General features: G+C 42.3%; 1 protein-coding gene across 3 annotated transcripts; it reads right to left on the reverse strand.

The window, feature by feature from the left end:
• Positions 1–6,794: 6,794 nt before the first annotated feature.
• LOC110496284 (DNA-binding protein RFX5) lies at positions 6,795–18,896 on the reverse strand. 3 transcript variants are annotated; one of them, XM_021572089.2, is made up of 11 exons: positions 18,790–18,896; positions 11,321–11,470; positions 11,110–11,143; positions 10,934–11,016; positions 10,349–10,432; positions 9,691–9,816; positions 9,396–9,512; positions 8,987–9,065; positions 8,670–8,868; positions 8,445–8,539; positions 6,795–8,309 (listed from the first exon to the last, which is right to left on the reverse strand). In XM_021572089.2, the coding sequence occupies exons 2-11, from the start codon at positions 11,428–11,430 to the stop codon at positions 7,254–7,256; spliced, it is 1,983 nt and encodes a 660-aa protein (XP_021427764.2). In that variant the 5' UTR covers positions 11,431–11,470; positions 18,790–18,896; the 3' UTR covers positions 6,795–7,253. The 3 variants fall into 3 exon arrangements, with proteins under 3 accessions (XP_021427764.2, XP_036808748.1, XP_036808749.1); XM_036952853.1 differs by having other exon boundaries at positions 8,442–8,539; XM_036952854.1 differs by lacking the exon at positions 10,349–10,432 and having other exon boundaries at positions 8,442–8,539.
• Positions 18,897–18,996: the final 100 nt, after the last annotated feature.

The following is an 18,996-nucleotide window of genomic DNA, read 5'->3' on the forward strand; positions in this document are numbered from 1 at the left end:
TCTAAGCATGGATATACAGTCGTGGCCAGAAGTTTTGAGAATGACACAAATATTAATTTCCACAAAGTTTGCTGCTTCAGTATCTTTAGATATTATTGTCAGATGTTACTATGGAATACTGAAGTATAATTACAAGCATTTCATGAGTGTCAAAGGCTTTAATTGACAATTACATGAAGTCGATGCAGAGTCAATATTTGCAGTGTTGACCCTTCTTTTGCAAGACCTCTGCAATCCGCCCTGGCATGCTGTCAATTAACTTCTGGGCCACATCCTGACTGATGGCACCCCATTCTTGCATAATCAATGCTTGGAGTTTGTCATCATTTGTGGGTTTTTGTTTGTCCAACTGCTTCTTGAGGATTGACCACAAGTTCTCAATGGGATTAAGGTCTGGAGAGTTTCCTGGCCATGGACCTAAAATTTCAATGTTTTGTTCCACGAGCCACTTAGTTATCACTCTTGCCTTATGGCAAGGTGTTCCATCATGCTGGAAAAGGCATTGTTCGTCACCAAACTGTTCCTGGATGGTTGGGAGAAGTTGCTTCTTCACAACAATTGAACCGCTCTCCTTGAAGTTTGTTGTCCATTTTGCCACAACTTTGGAAATATGCTTGGGGTCATTGTCCATTATGAAAAATGGTCATAACATTTGTATTATTTTAAAACACTTAATGTTATCCTGAATTACATTTTACTAGGGTACATTCATATGAATCAGATCATATGCAATACTAGACAAGTATTTATGGGGGTTATTAGTAAGAATTAAATCAATTAATGCCGGGGATATATCAAGCAAGTATTTTTATATTCCATAAGTATTATCAGATTAACTGTTTTGCACAGATAATTATCAGATTCAAGTTACAAATGCTGGTAAACACTCAAATACATTTAGTTGAAATGTTTTCACAAAAGTAGTGCACCGGGCATTTACTAGTCCTGTATTAGCGGACTGATATAGATCTCTTCAGTACAGTCGTTTTTTTTTCTCCAGTTCGTTCATACAATGTTTGAATATTCTCATAAACACCTTGTTGATGCAATGCTTCAATATACGCAGAATGTTTCCCTTCCCTGGCGAATAATGCAGACAGGCAAATACAAAAATGAGCTGGGCGCACACTTTCATAAACATTGTAGGCTATCTCAACTGTGCCCACAAACGGAATATCCTAATTCTACCTGGCTACGAGACAGAGGCTGTCCATTCATCCACACCGCACGGAGCTCCCTGGTGCTGAATCATCGGCGCGGCCTTAATGTGTAGATTCTTCTTTATTCCTTGGTCGAGTTTGTTTGTCTTTATGCGTCCTTGTCGATTGTAAGCGAATTGCAAACGAATTATTTTGATGTATGCCTTTTATTTCAATGCATGTGTAGGATTTATCTGACATAGTTTGCATTCGCAGTCAGCTGTTTTATGTTCTGGTTACTTTCACATTGATGTCGGTATTTGAAGTCGTCCTTGATACCGTGTATTATGCATCTATTTCATGTTGCACTGTAGTGATGGGTCGTTCGCGAACGAGCCGGTTCTTGTAGGTGAACGTTGGGAGCCGGCTCGCATATCAGAAGAGCCGAATCTATTTATAAATTATTTATTTTTTAAATGAAGATATGAATAATCAAAATATTTACATGAATATAATTAACTAATTCAAAGAACGAAAAAATAAATTAAATAATATAGGCTTAAATGCTCAACCGCACACACATTCTTTCTGAAACATCTGCAGATCCTCTGAGCTGGTGGAAGAACAAGGCCTCTGTCTACCCACGGCTTACTAAAGTCATGACAGGGAGACTGCATAGTGGCCACATCCGTTCCCTCTGAGAGGGTCTTCTCGAAAACGGGACAAATAATTACTGACAGACGAAACCACATCAGCCCCTCGAAAGTAAGGCAGCTTGCGTTTCTGAATGCAAATCTCTCATAAAAGCTAAATCTGGTCAGCATTGCTGTGTGCTGCTGGTTATTACATGGCAATAAAGAAGTGAGAGAAAAGAGGGACATGTTAATGTTTTAAGTGGGATGCTGCAGTTTTGCACATTATTTATTTTTCTTTATATGGTGCAATATTGTATTATACTGTTCAAATTGTATTCGTTTTGAATTGTTAGATTTATATGCACTTTGTTTACATTAATTTAAAAACATGATTTAATTAGAATTGTTTTAACACCAATCATAGCCAAACTACCGCAAACTGTTTGACTTGAAAAAATACAAAACATGTATTTTTTTTAAAGAGTCGTTTGGGAGCCAAAAGAGCCGGCTCTTTTTGGTGAGCTGAGCTGAACGAGTCGGCTCACTGAAAAGAGCCGGAATGCCCATGAGCTAATGCACTGTGCCACAAGTAGGCTAAATGAATGAACGTAGCCTATGGATAATGAGGTTGAATAGTACAATGTACACGCCAAACCTAATATATACCTAATATCGAGGTGATAATATCTGGGGGACATTTGTTTGTTTTTACTGTTCACCAAATATAATTCTAGAGTTTTAATATTGCGTAGAATTACAGTAAATGAGATTCAACTGGTGGGTGTATTTCTACTCACCCCACTTTGACATACCCTCGTTTTTTTCCAATAGTCATTGACTGAGTTTGACTCTTAGCATCTGGTTTGGAAGAGTTTAATATGGGTTCCGAAATTAGGAAGAGCTCAAAACAGCTCCATTGCCTCAACGGATTAAAAACTCTCCCCCTCTACTCTCCCTCCCTTAAAAGTCATTTTCAGCTCATTTAACACCTGATTTACTTAACAAAGGGCACATCTTAATAGGTGATCAAGGTGTCCTCTTTTAAGTGTGTGTGTGTGTGTGTGTGGAGGCTTTCCTCTTTTGTTCTGTATTGTTCCTCAAGCAAGTGGGTAGGCCGATGACATCAGAGGGCCATCGGACCAACTACTTGAATGGCCTACTCAACGAAGTTTACACTATTTCTCTCGCTCAAATTTATTTGTGGGATATTGCTTTTCAACAGGGAAAGTTTCAAAATAGCTGGAGTGCGTCTTTAAGAGAAGAGTAAAAAAATATATATACAAATGATCAACACCCAACATCTCTTCAACATCTCTCCTTTAACAACATTTATTACAGTCAGCATAGGAAAATATATTCACATTAGTTGTTGTTGGCATCATTTTGTTTAGCTGTTTTTTTAAAAGGAAGCATAGATGTAAACTATACAACTCTGAGACAATGATTTAGAAAAAAACAATTCAAACAATTTCAAACAAGGGCATTCAGAGTTGCACGTATAAAATCACTAACATGTAAGGTGCAATTCTTAATGATCAAATCAGGATTCTGTTTTTTATGTGCACACCAAATGCACACCAAATTGTAAATAATTTAATCTTCAGGTATAAATAAAGTGCAAAACACAACCTGGGGGAATATAATGTTAAACTAAAACAGATAACTTAACACATCTCATTTTTAAACCCTTAGTCAATACATTTTATGGTTTGACGTATGCTTTCTAATCTAGGAGAGTAACAGGTTTTTTTTATTGAATCTTAGAATAATAGAATTACTGTCACATAAAACCATGCATGGACAGATTTTTTAAAACTGGAAGTGCCTTTGAAATTCAAAGACATTCATGTTAAAACTGGACTTCAAATGACCTGTACAATGAATGAAACTTTAATGACTCATATCAACAAAAGCACATATGATAAATCATGTTTTTATAGATTTGATAAAACAACAATAGCAAATGAGTCATTTGCTATCTTCTTATTTGCATGACTCAAACAAACCGCAAAGCAAAGCTATGAAGCTACTTAACCACTACATAGCTAGCCGGGCTGGTTTACAGAGGGTTACCACCATCTACAGAGCTTGACCGTGGTCGGTCATGATGTGGTTTGACCGCCAGTTATGGTCAAGGCTCCGCTACCCGGATCCCGATCCTTATCTTTGATTCTCTAACCCGTTTCTTTTGAGCACTGTGGCTCCACAGTGAAAAAGTTCTCCAACTCACTCATTCACTTACTGCAACACTCATTTAACTGCACACTAAAGGACCTGCACTTACTTAGGGAAGGGGTTACCCGTTTGTGTCCCCTGGGCCTCCAGTTTATCAGTAGTTTTCATTCAAAGTAAAACCCACCTCTTACTGATATTAACTTGATCTGTCAATTGACTAATACAACTCTGAGATCATTGCTAGCTCATACTCCAATGTCATCAACGAGGATAAGTTGAGTTACTATAACTATGCACATGTAATTACACAATTAACAGACCAATAGAATATACTAGATCAGGGGTGGCCAACCCTCCTCACAGCTACATGGTACGCACTGCAGGATTTCATTCCAGCTCTGCTCTAACACAACTGATTTACCTAATCATGAGTAGCTGATTAGTAGAATAGAATCAGGTGTGTAAGAACAGGGCTGGGACAAAAGCCTGCCAGCAAGAAGGTTGGCCACATGTATGTATATGGTTGGTCACCCTTGTACTACATACTGGTTGGGGAGAAAATCTATTAAGACAGACATAGGGAATCCTTGTTTTCCCAGGAAATAGTGTAGTGTGTAGACAAACTTGTGTCCTCACCAATACAGTACCAAATGAATGCATCATGAATTTACATAAAGTTTCTCTCTTCATAATCCCATAGTTTACAGAAGGACAATAACATGGCATAGGCTAATAATAAAGTCTAATTCCGTAGTGCTCATTCTCAATTCAGTCAAATTTGACCATCAACTCTAATGAAAAATAAAGCTAACATAGCCTCATCTAAAACTACCTCAAGCATATAGCAGGTTTTTTTTTTTTCAATCATTGTTTTAATTCCTAGTAATCACTACTATTATATGTTCTAACCAACAGGCTCTTCCCTTTTTGATTTCTTCATTTCAGTGCAAATATTCTTGTCTGCTTCAATCTAATTCCAAAAGGGCTGAGGCTGGGGATTACAAATTGAAATCGCCCATTGTCAAAGGACGGAAGGTATAAAAAACACAAAACCAGCCTATTTAAGGTTGATGATACTTTGGATGATATGCTGGGTTTGGATTGAAGGGTATCAATATCTTACATTATCATGTACTGCTATGTATTGCAATATGCCTCAGTTCAGCACCAAAGATGTATGCACCCCTAGGCAAAGCCAGAGGCTGAAAGTTTGGCAAAGGGTGACTAATAGTTGTCTCTGCCAGACAGTTTGAAAATGTGAAAATTATATAATATTTATACACTCTAGGACTAAGGTACAACATCCATAACTTATATTAAAAAAAGGGCTTGGCAACCTGCATTACCTTAGCATCAGGCTAAATAATTTGCTAAATCTGCGCTAATATTTCATTATGTCTCTTTGCCGCGCTCAAGGTTTTACACTAGGCTCGCAGGTTTGTGCTTTGACGCTTTCGCCCGAGGTGATGCAAGTTCAAAACAGGCATATTTAATTTCGTTTCGTAATCTATGCTAAATCGCTAACAGGAAGTGCTGTAATATTGGCATGACGACCTGGTAAGTGCTCGCGTTGTCACACTCCAATTTAATGGATTTGGAGAAGGGGGAGGGGGCAAACTCACAATCTTGTCACACAATTTTTTACAACACTGTGGCAGACCCAGTTCTGATGCTTGAGGGGGGCATCATTTAAATGCAGCTCCACCAGCAGCGAGTCATGCATTCTCCTTTACTCTGGAAGTCTATTTGAAAGCACAACTACAAACATTAACATAACACAACCAAAGATATACAGTCGGAAGTTTACATACACTTAGGTTGGAGTCATTAAAACTCGTTTTTCAACCACTCCACACATTTCTTGTTAACAAACTATAGTTACGGCAAGTCGGTTAGGACATCTACTTTGTGCATGACACAAGTAATGTTTCCAACAATTGTTTACGGACAGATTATTTCGCTTATAAATCAGCCAAGACCTCAGAAAAAAAATTGTAGACCTACACAAGTCTGGTTCATCCTTGGGAGCAATTTCCAAACGCCTGAAGGTAACACGTTCATCTGTATAAACAATAGTACGCAAGTATAAACACCATGGGACCATGCAGCCGTCATACCTCTCAGGAAGTAGACACGATGAACGCACTTTGGTGTGAAAAGTGCAAATCAATCCCAGAACAGCAGCAAACAACCTTGTGAAGATGCTGGAGGAAACAAGTGCAAAAGTATCTATATCCACAGTAAAACAAGTCCTATATCGACATAACCTGAAAGGCCACTCAGCAAGGAAGAAGCCACTGCTCCAAAGCCGCCATTAAAAAGCCAGACAACGGTTTTTGGAGAAATGTCCTCTGGTCTGATGAAAGAAAAATAGAACTGTTAGGCTATAATGAGTCATCGTTATGTTTGGAGGAAAAAGGGGGAAGCTTACAAGCCGAAGAACACCATCCCAACTGTGAAGCACAGGGGTGGCACAAAATGGCTTAAGGACAACAAAGTCAAGGTATTGGAGTGGCCATCACAAAGCCCTGACCTCAATCCTATAGAAAATTTGTGGGCAGAACTGAAAAAGCGTGTGCGAACAAGGAGGCCTACAAACCTGACTGTTACACCAGCTCTGTCAAGAGGAATGGGCCAAAATTCACCCAACTTATTGTGGGAAGCTTGTGGAAGGCTACCCAAAACGTTTGAACCAAGTTAAACAATTTAAAGGCAAAGCTACCAAACACTAATTGAGTGTATGTAAACTTCTGACACACTGGGAATGTGAAATAAAAGCTGAAATAAATCAAATGTTATTCTGACATTTCACATTCTTAAAATAAAGTGGTGATCCTAATTGACCAAAGACTGGGAAGTTTTACTAGGATTACATGCCAGGAATGATGAAAAACTGAGTTTAAATGTATTTGGCTAAGGTGTTTGTAAACTTCCAATTTCAACTGTATATCATTAAAATAAAATAAACACTGAGGGGAGTTCCTCTCAGGGAGAGTAGCACTTAAAACCTTAAAAGGTCCGAACCCGTAAATACCCCCCCCCTCGTCATCAGAACTATGGAACCGCCTTTATCGCTCTCTCTGCTCACAATTACAAAGACAAACATGCAGTTAGAGTCACAGCAAAGAGTTATAAACGGAAGGTCAACAGGGATTAATAGTGTTTAGGCTTCATCGATCCTTCTTGGCTCTCTGCGCTGCCAATCTTGGATTTCCACCAATCGGGGAGAAGACGCTACCTGGGAGAAGATGATTGGGGGTGGTTATCCTCCCCCTGAGGGTAGTTTAAAGTCCCTTAGTGCTCCTTAGTCTCTGGGACAAGGAAGGCCAGGGCTAGGTTCTTTAGAGCTGTCATCGGGTGTGGGGCCACCTTCCGAGCTAGCCTGGGCAGTGGGGGTCGAGCTAGCCTGGCCAGTGGGGGTCGGCAGATCGTCCGAAGGCTCCACGGGGGTGAGGGTGATCTCCACCTCCCCTCGATCCTCCAGCACAGTGGGCAGGGGCAGGCGGTGCTGGGGGGTAGACTGGGAGTTGTTGTTGTTCTTGGTGATGATGGTGGGTGGTCTCGGGGCCCTCTGGATGACCTCTACCATGGCCCTGCCCATGTCCCAGTTTGTGTGACTGGCCCCTGACAGCAGCAGCACGGGCCGTGGGTCAGTCTCGAGCACCACGCCCCGGTGCTCTGGGTCACCTGTGTCCGCTACCGAATGCAGCTGACCTAGTACCAAGGCCTGCTGGTCCTGGAATACGACCTCCACCACCTGGGAGGAGGAGGAAGAGCAGGCTTTCTGGATCACCCCTCCGGTGAGGGAATTCATAATAGGGGCTTGGTTGACCGAGGGTAAGGGTGGAGGGGGCGGCTGCGGGGGGGTGATGTCCTCTGGCCGTGGCTTCCTGGGTCGTCCTCGTTTCCGTTTGGCCGGCGTGCCTCCTGGCCCGGGGCCCCCACTTGCTGCCTCGGGGGCCCGTTTGCCCACTGCGCGAGCCCTCTGCACCACCGACGTTGGTGCCACGGGCGCCATGGTGATTGACGGGGCTTTTTCCCTGTCGGGGTAGGAGAGGCTGACGCTCTGGGGGAGGATCATGACGGGGAGAGCGCCCCCTTGCTGCTGGGGCAGGGCAGTCATTGTGATGACTTTCATGCCGCCTGCGTCTTTGGGCGCCAGCGAGGGAGGCGAGGAGCGCACCGAAAGCTGGGACTTTTCCGGGACAGAGCTGCGAGGCAGGATTCGGGGCAAGTGTTTCATCAGAGCCTCCACCTGCAATTCGCGACCCCCCGGGCGTACCGACTCCGCCCCTTTCATAGGCTTGTCACTGGACTGCAGTTTCCCTGGCAACGACTGATCCCCAACGTCTTTATCCCTCTGAGAAACAACATCATTGTGTTACATAAAATCAATATAAGTAGACATGGCTCATTATTACAACTTCCAGCCCAGCAGTGTGTTCATGTACTTTGCGTTTAGTCTTTGAAAGGGTATTGTTGATGCACTCACTACCTTAGCTTCAGAGGCGCTCCCTTCCGTCTCTGGTCCACCTCCTTTGGATGGTACTGGGTTCTTCTTGATCACCTTGTGGGGCTTTGCAGGACCTCCTGTGAGACAGAGAAAAATCACAAGAAATTCCAACCATAAGATGGTTGGATTGCGGATGGTATTGAAGATGACTAAACACAGTGTAACGAGGACGACTGAACACAGTATGATGGAAACACTGAGACTCACCTGCCATAGCGGCAGAAGTGACAAGTTCAGCCTGGCTGCAGCGCGGGTTGACGATGTGCTCCTGCACAAGAAAACGGGCGATCTCGACTACTGTGTCAAAGGAACGCTTGAGGATCTTCTGGGCCCAATCACAGATGAGCTCACAAGCCGCCTCCGTCACCTCTTGCTTGTAGGTCTGCACCAGCTCCGTCAGCTCCGACTACATGGACGTACAGCCTTAATCACTACTGACAGTCATTTTTGCACTTAGCTATAGCAAAAGCAATGGTAGTGTGCTATCATCTAACCAGGAAGTGCAGTTGGCTAGTCATACATACCGGGTCGTTTTTCAGGTCCAGGTTTGGCAACAGTGGCATGTTTAGCACCGTCTTCCTGCGGATTCCACTATAACAATACGTGTCAGCGGAGGAGTTAAGGAATAACTGTAGACAGAAAGGGGAACCCCACCCTCTCCACTTATCAATAGATTATGGTAATAATTGTTGATCCTTTGTACTCTGTGGCATTATTCTATCCACATTTCCCATATTGTGCAAAAATATAAAATAGGATGCAAATAGGATGCATTGAAGTATGGGTGAATCCCTGAATTCCATCCAGCATTCAGGGAGACGCTTGAATATTTCATTTACAGGTGTCAATGCAGTTGTGGCAAACAAAAGTAAAATTGCGTTAAAATGCTTAAAGGGCCTCCCAAAACAACCTCGTAACAGACTGAAAGGATATTTGGACTGTCCCCTGCCACCAAGCCTCCGGGCTTTGATGTTGGGGAAGATGTCACGGATGATCTTCCCAAAGTTGGCAGCACTCAGAGGCCTGTGTTGCAGGTTTTCACAGTATCTCCTGGGAGATGAGAGTGTAAGAGATCATAACATTAGCTGGGTTGTTTTCATTAGGGCACACCGTAGCAAAGCGTTTCAAATGGGAAAACGAACATTTCTTATTGATGTCCAGGTAGTCATGGGTTCACGAGTACATTTGTAACTCACAGTCACAGCTGTGCCTCATGACATGAACTTACTTGTATGTCTCGTAGACGTCTTGCTTGGGCAGGCAGGTGTCTGCGTGCTCCTCCAGGTGGCTGCGGATCCAGTTGCAGGTGTGCAGCTGGTCAGCTGTGTTGAAGGAGCTGGGGTCACTGCTGCTGCTGCTCAGGACAAACACAGCAAAGCAGTACATCTCAGCAGCCATGTTTTGCTGATATATTTTTTCTTTCTTGTGGCGGGAAACAAAGCGACAGTTCAATGTAGACATTTTGAAACAAGTTAAGGCGGTGAACCTTAAAAAGAAAAAAATCTAAGGAGGAGATTTACACATCCCCAACTTCTCAACCGGTGCCCCCCCCCAAAAAGAAAGATGAAAAGCCAGCACAAGGTTCATGTTGCTGCTGTTATATTCCAGCTGAAACATGCATTGCTGCCCAATAGTAATAATAATCAATTTGCACTCACATTTTGGCAAGCAACTAAATAACATTCACAAAATGTCAATCAGTGTCAACTGTTTATAATAGATTTATAAACTTAACTAAATAATTTAGTTTATAAACTACTTATAATAGCATTTATGAATCGTTTTAAGTGTAAAGTTATGGGGGAAAGTCAGTATGTGACTGGGTTATTGAGCTTTGTATACATGTTGACAATAACACCCATGAAAACGTGGACCTCTTCCCTTACCTTGGCAGTGTTCTCTCCTCCAAAGCTGACATCGATGCAGAAATACACCACCGCCTAAGTTGTGCCAGCGGGGCCATTGCCAGACTGAGAAAAAGAGTTTGGGGAATTTGGAGATGCGTGCATGTTCGAGATACATAGATCTGCATGGTCTGTTGAATCTCTGCATCTCAAACGCACACAATAACATCCAGATCAAAACTAAACTTAAAACCACCAGCAGGTAGGTACAATGCACCCCCCTCTGGATGGACCACTGCGGCAACGCTTGCTTGCATGACACCTAATGTATCTCTAATGGACTGAATGGAAATAAAACAAAATGGAGGAAGGCCATCCACGGTAGGGCTGCACATCATGAAAAAGACCTCCACCGTGTCACTGAGGACAAGCGGCAACAACGAAAGGAGAGGATAAACATCAACCACTATCAGCCACTACCACCACACACACACTGGCCTCTTCAGTGGGATTTGTGAGTCATACATCAGCCTCTTCAGTCATCTGAAGAGCCACAGATATGTCCCTCCAGGAGGACAATCATAGAGTGCTAGACCCAGAGCGATTTCTGATGATAATGATGCTCACCTTTTCTCCCCTGAACTGGGGCCAGAAGGCAGCTGGAGGTAAAGGTAGAGTTTGTCGTTGTCAGAGAAGCGCTGCACATCTTGCTGTGGGTAGGTGAGACATAGGATACAATCTGGGTCATTCATAGACAAGGCAATTCATACACAGAGCAATACCAAAGATGTCTTGGCACTCACCAGGATAACGTCCACTTTGCCCTGTACATTCTTACTGCGAAAAGAAACAGCTATTACAAACACATTTCTGCAGACTTTCTAATGACACTGATGGATAAGCTGTATGAAATAAATGGCAGGAAATGTTGGAGAGGGTGCTGATACTACACAATATTTTAGTACATTTTGATGATTTAAGCAGTGGCTGTGTGGACAGAGGGGTGGGACTTACGAGATGTTGCTCTTTAGTTTCTGCAGCAGCAGGCTGGGCTCTGTGTCTCCCTCTACTGAGTCCAGCCCCTCCCGCTTGGAGGGGTCCGCCTTCAGCCTGTCCTCCGTCATTGTTTGCTCACACAGTGGTGGCAAACACACCCTGAGGCCTCTGAAATGAGGAGAGGAGGGTAAACGTTATAACACTGTTTTAAGCACTGTGGAATTTGCTGGGGGCTGTCATTTAATATTTTAAAAGCAACTTTTAGTTTTAGTTGAGGATGTTAAATCTATCCCTCCACATCCAATAACGCTCTTTATTGGACATGCACAATGTTAGTGAATTTTCAACTGATAAACTGCCCAACAAGACAAGACAGAAGAAGCCTTCATTTCGTTTCATTTAAATCCAAATGGAAACTATGGATTATATCTGACTATGATGATGGTAGTACTGATAGGAGTTAGTTTCTGATTAAATCCACCAATGGAGTGGAGCAGAGACCAGGCTTGGAATTCAGCTCCAATTACATTGATTCGCCCAAGAATATTAAAAAAAAAAAAATCTATGACTAAACCCTCTGTAGTTGCATGCCTTTCATTGATTGCTGAAATCCATACTCTTAAAAAATAAATGTCAAAAACAACCATTGACTGTTTGCTCAGTGCTCAACAGGTTAGAGCGTTGGGCCTCTTCAGTCATCAAATCCCCAAGCTGACAAGGTACAAATCTGTTGTTCTGCCACAAGGCAGTTAACTCACTGTTCCCCGGTAGGCCATCATTGTAAATAAGAATTTGTTCTTAACTGACTTGCCTAGCAAAATAAACGTTAAATAAAAAAAATATGATGGCAACACAAATGCGTATGTGCCAATTGAATCTCAACAAGGAAACTGTCCGTGAGTATGTGATTAACATTTATTGAAAAGTGGTACAAAAGTCTGGAAAGTTGCATCAACTAGGCTGGATTCTGTGAGAGAATTAAGGCTACTGGCTATCTGACAGGCTCGCTTTGCCGTTTAACTCGTCATCTTTCTTCTCGAATCCGCAGGACATAAAACAATATAGAGGTAAGGTGGATATCGATTTTGAGACATGACATGTAGTATTTTCTTATTTTAGTATACACTTTTCATATGAATTCAAAATCCCTTATCTTTTTTACAAGATTTCTCACATAACAAGCGTATCTCTGTGAAAATGTCAACGGAGCACTGAGCATATACCAAGATTTTTTTCAAATCCGTTTACATTTAATTCAGCTCATGTCATGCTAATTTAGATTTTTGTGACCCGCGTTTGCATGTTGAGTTTGTCTATCCCCACCAGACGTGATCAGGACACAGAGGTAGAAATATCAAAATTAACTCTGAACTATATTAATTTGGGGACAGGTCGAAACTTATGAAACATTAATGGATATTTAGCTAGCTAGCTTGCTGTTGCTAGATAATTTGTCCTGGGATATAAACACTGGGAATTACATGTACAGGGTCCTTTTCTGCTGGATCTTTGTAGAATATCGACCTATTTTCAGTCACAAAATCATGTGTTCTCTACTCCGACAATTAATCCCAAAATAAATTGGGAAACCTAGTTAGTTTCTAGTAATCTCTCCTAGTTCAGTCATCTTCTTCTGTGGATTTTATATGGCAGTTGGCAACCAACTTTAAGGTGCCTTACTGCAACCAACTGGACTGGAGTGTGGACCTCGTTCATCTTTCAATCACCCACGTGGGTATATGCTCCTAAAAACCAACGAGTAGATGGGAGAGGCAGGACTGACAGTGCATCTAAAATAGAACCAAGTTCTATTTTAGCATCTGGCTACGCAGATACTTGTTGATGCGCACGAGCAGTTTGGATGAAATGATTGAATAACATGCATGGGTACATATATTTTGAAACGCTTGGGGACGCAATGCGGCCAGTGTTGTCAGCATGTAAGTGATTTTAATTTTGGAAATCTGTTCCAAAGTATTATAATATGGAATATGATATATTCCAACACATACAGTGGGGCAAAAAAGTATTTAGTCAGCCACCAATTGTGCAAGTTCTCCCACTTAAAAATATGAGAGAGGCCTGTAATTTTCATCATAGGTACACTTCAACTATGACAGACAAAATTAGGAAAAAAAATATTTTCTATGGGATTGAGATCTGGAGACTGGCTAGGCCAATGATATATTCCAACGCATACAGTGGGGCAAAAAAGTATTTAGTCAGCCACCAATTGTGCAAGTTCTCCCACTTAAAAATATGAGAGAGGCCTGTAATTTTCATCATAGGTACACTTCAACTATGACAGACAAAATGAGGAAAAAAAATATTTTCTATGGGATTGAGATCTGGAGACTGGCTAGGCCACTCCAGGACCTTGAAATGCTTCTTACGAAGCCACTCCTTCGTTGCCCGGGCGGTGTGTTTGGGATCATTGTCATGCTGAAAGACCCAGCCACGTTTCATCTACAATGCCCTTGCTGATGGAAGGAGGTTTTCACTCAAAATCTCACGATACAAGGCCCCATTTATTCTTTCCTTTACGGATCAGTCGTCCTGGTCCCTTTGCAGAAAAACAGCCCCAGGATTTTGAATGCTTACCTACTGCCTCTGATCTGGCGGACTCACTAAACACCACTGCCTGTTTTTAACAAGGCACTAAAGTAATAATGAAAAAAATGTGGCAAAGCAATTCACTTTTTGTCCTGAATACAAAGTGTTATGATTGGGGCATATCCAATACAACACATTACTGAATACCACTCTCCATATTTTCAAGCGTAGTGGTGGCTGCATCATGTTATGGGTATGCTTGTAATCGTTAAGGACTCGAGTATTGTTCAGGATAAAAAATAAATGGAATGGAGCTAAGCACAGGCAAAATCATAGAGGTAAACCTGGTTCAATCTGCTTTCCAGCAGACACTTGGAAATCAATTCACCTTTCAGCAGGACAATAACCTAAAACATAAGGCCAAATCTATACTGAAGTTGCTTACGAAGAAGACAGTTAATGTTCCTGAGTAGCCAAATTATAGTTTTGACTTAACTCTTCGTGAAAATCTATTGCAAGACCTGAAAATGGTTATCTAGCCATGTTCAACAACCAAATTGACAGAGCTTGAAGAATTTTGGAAATAATAATTGGCAAATGTTGCACAATCCAGGTCTGAAAAGATCTTAGAGAGTTACCCATAAAGACAACTGTAATCACTGCCAAAGGTGCTTCTACAAATTTTTGACTCAGGGATGTAACAAATTCTTCCACAACTATCTCGACAAACCTTTTCTGTATGGACCTCGCTTTGTGCACAGGTGCATTATCATGCTGAAACAGGAAAGGGCCTTCATCAAACTTTTGCCACAAAGTTGGAAGCACAGAATCGTCTAGAATGTCATTGTATGCTGTAGCGTTAAGATTTCCATCACTGGAACTAAGGGGCGTAGCCCAAATCACGAAAAACAGCCCAGGACCATTATTTGTCCTCCACCAAACTTTACAGTTGGCACTATGCATTCGGGCAGGTAGCGTTCTTCTGGCATCCGCCAAACACAGATTCTTCCGTCGGACTGGCAGATGGTGAAGCGTGATTCATCACTCCAGAGAACACCTTTCCACTGCTCCAGAATCCAATAGCGGAGAGCTTTACACCACTGTAGCCGACATTTGGCTTTGCGCATGGTGATCTTAGGATGGGGCCACAGTGTCTCTTGACCCCTCCTGTCTCAGCCTCAGTTTATGTGTCGGGGGGCTGGGGTCAGTTTGTTATATCTGGAGTACTTCTCCTGTCCTATTTGGTGTCCTGTGTGAATCTAAGTGTGCGTTCTCTAATTCTCTCCTTCTCTCTTTCTTTCTCTCTCTCGGAGGACCTGAGCCCTAGGACCATGCCCCAGGACTACCTGACATGATGACTCCTTGCTGTCCCCAGTCCACCTGGCCATGCTGCTGCTCCAGTTTCAACTGACCTGAGCCCTAGGACCATGCCCCAGGACTACCTGACATGATGACTCCTTGTTGTCCCCAGTCCACCTGACCGTGCTGCTGCTCCAGTTTCAACTGTTCTGCCTTATTATTATTCGACCATGCTGGTCATTTATGAACATTTGAACATCTTGGCCATGTTCTGTTATAATCTCCACCCGGCACAGCCAGAAGAGGACTGGCCACCCCACATAGCCTGGTTCCTCTCTAGGTTTCTTCCTAGGTTTTGGCCTTTCTAGGGAGTTTTTCCTAGCCACCGTGCTTCTACACCTGCATTGCTTGCTGTTTGGGGTTTTAGGCTGGGTTTCTATACAGCACTTTGAGATATCAGCTGATGTACGAAGGGCTATATAAATAAAATAAAAAAAACATTTTTTTATTTTATTTTATTTGATTTGTGTGTGGCTGCTCGACCATGGAAACCCATTTCATGAAGCTGACGTTGCTTCGAGAAGCAGTTTGGAACTCGGTAGTGAATGTTACGACCAAGGACAGACGATTGCTACACGCTTCAGCACTCGGCGGTCCCATTCTGTGAGCGTGTGTGGCCTACCACTTCGCGGCTGAACCGTTGTTGCGCCTAGATGTTTACACTTCACAGTAACAGCACTTACAGTGGACCCGGGGCAGCTCTAGCAGGGCAGAAATTTGACTAACTTACTTGTTGGAAAGGTGGCATCCTATGACAGTGCCACATTGAAAGGCACTGAGCTCTTCAGTATGGTCCATTCTACTGCCAATGTTTGTCTATGGAGATTGCATGGCTATGTGCTCGATTTTGAACACTAGTCAGCAACGGGTGTGGTTGAAATAGCCTAATCCACAAATTTGAAGGTTTTTTTTTCATTAATTTGCCAACATTTTTAATAACGGTCATTTTCACTGTCATTATTGGGTATTGTGTGTAGATGGTTGAGAAAAATATATATTTTATCCATCTTGAAAATAGGCTGTAATAAAATGTGGAATAAGTCAAGGGGTATGAATACTTTCTGAAGGCACTGTATATTATTTTATACTAATACAATTAGTAGAAAAAATATTTTGTTGAAACAAGTAATAGTTTTTTCTCGCAAAAAGGTAGGGGTCAAAATTATTAACACCCCTAAAGATTCTTATAAATAAAGTAGTCCAAATGTAGGATTTGGTCCCATATTCCTAGCACGCAATGACTACATCAAGCGTGTGACTCTACAAACTTGTTGGATGTATTTGCATTTAGTTTTGGTTGGGTTTCAGATTATTTTGTACCCAATTATAAATTAATGGTAAATGTATTGTGTCATTTTGGAGTAACTTTTATTGTAAATAAGAACAGAATATGTTTCTAAACACTTCTACATTATCCTAATATGGATGATTCCATGATTACGGATAGTCCTGAAATTAATAGTTAATAATGATGAGTGAGAAAGGAAGTTACAGAGGGTCAAATATCATAACCCCAAGACATGCTAACCTCCCCTGTTATTGGTAATGGTGAGAGGTTAGCGTGTCTTGGGGGTATGATCTTCGACCCTCTCTCTAACTTTCTCACTCTCATTATTGTTTCAGGTCAGGATTATTAAATGAAGAATAGTACTGCAGAAGTGAAAGTCTTTTTTTTTTCATTTCAATCTTGTGTCAATATATTCAATGTATCAATATGAGCATATTTTTTTATTTGAAAAATCTGAGTTTGGTGTGTACTGTATAGCCAAAATCAAGTACAGTGATGCGTGCTACAGCTACACAGAAGGGTGCAATTCGGGACATTCCTGCATCTGCATTACCCTCTTTCTATTGCTAAATTATTAAACTCGGACAGGTGGGAGCGCTCCAATACAGTAGGTGGTATTAATGCACAATGTTGGATGCCAGCCGCCAATACACCCCACAGAAGAAGGGGCAGGGGCGACAACGGTAGTTAGCTAGCCGTACACCGGTAGACAGTGTCTTTCGTCCCCACCTGTCATGCACTGTTATCCTGCAGTTCTGTTAACTACGATGAGGGCAGGCGTTCGGCGGGCGGGAGCGAAGGACACAGCAGGCAGGAGCGACACAGTGTGCTAGATAGCGCACGGTGTCTCTAACTATCAAGTTAACTAACACACGGTGTCGCCCCAGCCTCCCGCCGCGGGAGCGACCGGTAGAAACTGTATTTCACCACCGCCTGTCGGCCCACAACAGAAAGCTGTGCCCGAAAGGCAGGGGTGAAGGACACGACTTCCACAGGAGGCGGGGGCGACACCGTGCCCTAGCTAATTAGCAAGCTAGCACACAGTGTCGCTAGCTAGTTCGCTACCACATGTTGTCCCCCCAGCCTCCCGTGCTAGCAGGAGGTGGGGGCGACCGGAAGACAGTGTCCTTCGCCCCGGCTTGTTGGGCACTGTTTTCCTGCAGTTCTGTTAAAGACAGTGAGGGCAGGAGGGAGCGAAGGACATCGAGGCGGACTCCGCCAAAAAACTCACATAATACTTGAACTTTCCTTTTGACTCCACATTCAAAAGTGTCATATGCATGAAGACATCGAGGAGGGGGCATTCATCCAGGAACCAATTGGATGCTCATGGGGGGGTTCATGAAGGAACCAATGGGATGCTCAAGGGTGGCCACATGCAGGAACACCCCGAATTGCGGGCTGCAGCTGCACACTATTGCAGCTACAAGGCTGTCTGTCCCTTAAATAGAAAATAAGTCAATCAGTTGAACAGCCAGGGACACTCCCACTACGGCACTATCAGTGTCTGGCAAAAATAATAATACTTGGGAGTGAAACATGCACGATGCTGTCTACATTTCCAAAACATGACAAACTGACGATTACGTAGGATAATTAAAAAAGAAGTGTTCCTAATTATAAAGCTTGATTGGCATAATACAATGGCGCATTGACAGAGTGCAGCCGCTGTCAACCTGGCTGTCACTAGCACGGTGCCGAAATACTATGAGGCATGGTTTTGGCGTACCAATACCTGCCATGACATGGGTCTTTTTCTCACTAGCGTTGCAAACTACTCGCTTCCCTCTCAGCTAGCTAGCGACTTCCATTATTTGAGATGGTTAACAATGGCTTTTTCATGTCACAGCTTGTGCTATTCTATGGTCATGCGCTTGCAATTTGCATACTTCCCGCTTTATCGACACAACATGTTTCAATTCACTGTAGCTAGCTTGCTAGCTAGCCATCTGGCTAGGCACACACTGGTGGTCAGTTTTTTGGGAATAGAAAGCACATATAACAAACGAAGAACAAATAAGCTAGTTTGATAGGCATTTAACACATGTAGATTCACTGAATACTATTATTTAATCTTAGCAAGTGACTAACGTTAGCTAAACTTGATAGCTAGCTAGCTGGGCTAGCATTAGCAAGCAATGAAACACCTTTTGAAACATTAATTGTAACAGAATTCAAACTTTTTCAACAATATATCAAAGTAATGTTTAAATTGCGCATATTATTCGGTGATATATATAATAAAAACCTATTTTACTATTTATTTTATAAAAGAAAAAGAAAGTACCTGAGCCAAAGATACAGCAAAAATCCCCTTTCAGATTTGTTTTGTGATTGGACAAATATGTCATGTCTGCCTGACTACAAAGCAAACGTAAATTCCAATTGGTGGATTGTTCTAATTCTACTCGGATACCAAGTGTAAGTTAAATTCTATTGGTTCAATTGCTTTATTTTCTTGCTAAATATTATTCTGATAGGAGCCGTTATGGTT

This window comes from Oncorhynchus mykiss, chromosome 18, assembly GCF_013265735.2.
Source record: "Oncorhynchus mykiss isolate Arlee chromosome 18, USDA_OmykA_1.1, whole genome shotgun sequence".
Classification (NCBI taxonomy): domain Eukaryota; kingdom Metazoa; phylum Chordata; class Actinopteri; order Salmoniformes; family Salmonidae; genus Oncorhynchus; species Oncorhynchus mykiss.

Coding starts and splice junctions, on each gene's coding strand:
- LOC110496284 (XM_036952853.1), bottom strand. CDS start 11,430: ATGACGGAGGACAGGCTGAAGGCGGACCCCTCCAAGCGGGAGGGGCTG. Junction 11,017..11,109: donor GCAAAGTGGACGTTATCCTG/GTGAGTGCCAAG, acceptor ACCTACCCACAG/CAAGATGTGCAGCGCTTCTC. Junction 8,310..8,441: donor GCGCCTCTGAAGCTAAGGTA/GTGAGTGCATCA, acceptor GTTGTTTCTCAG/AGGGATAAAGACGTTGGGGA.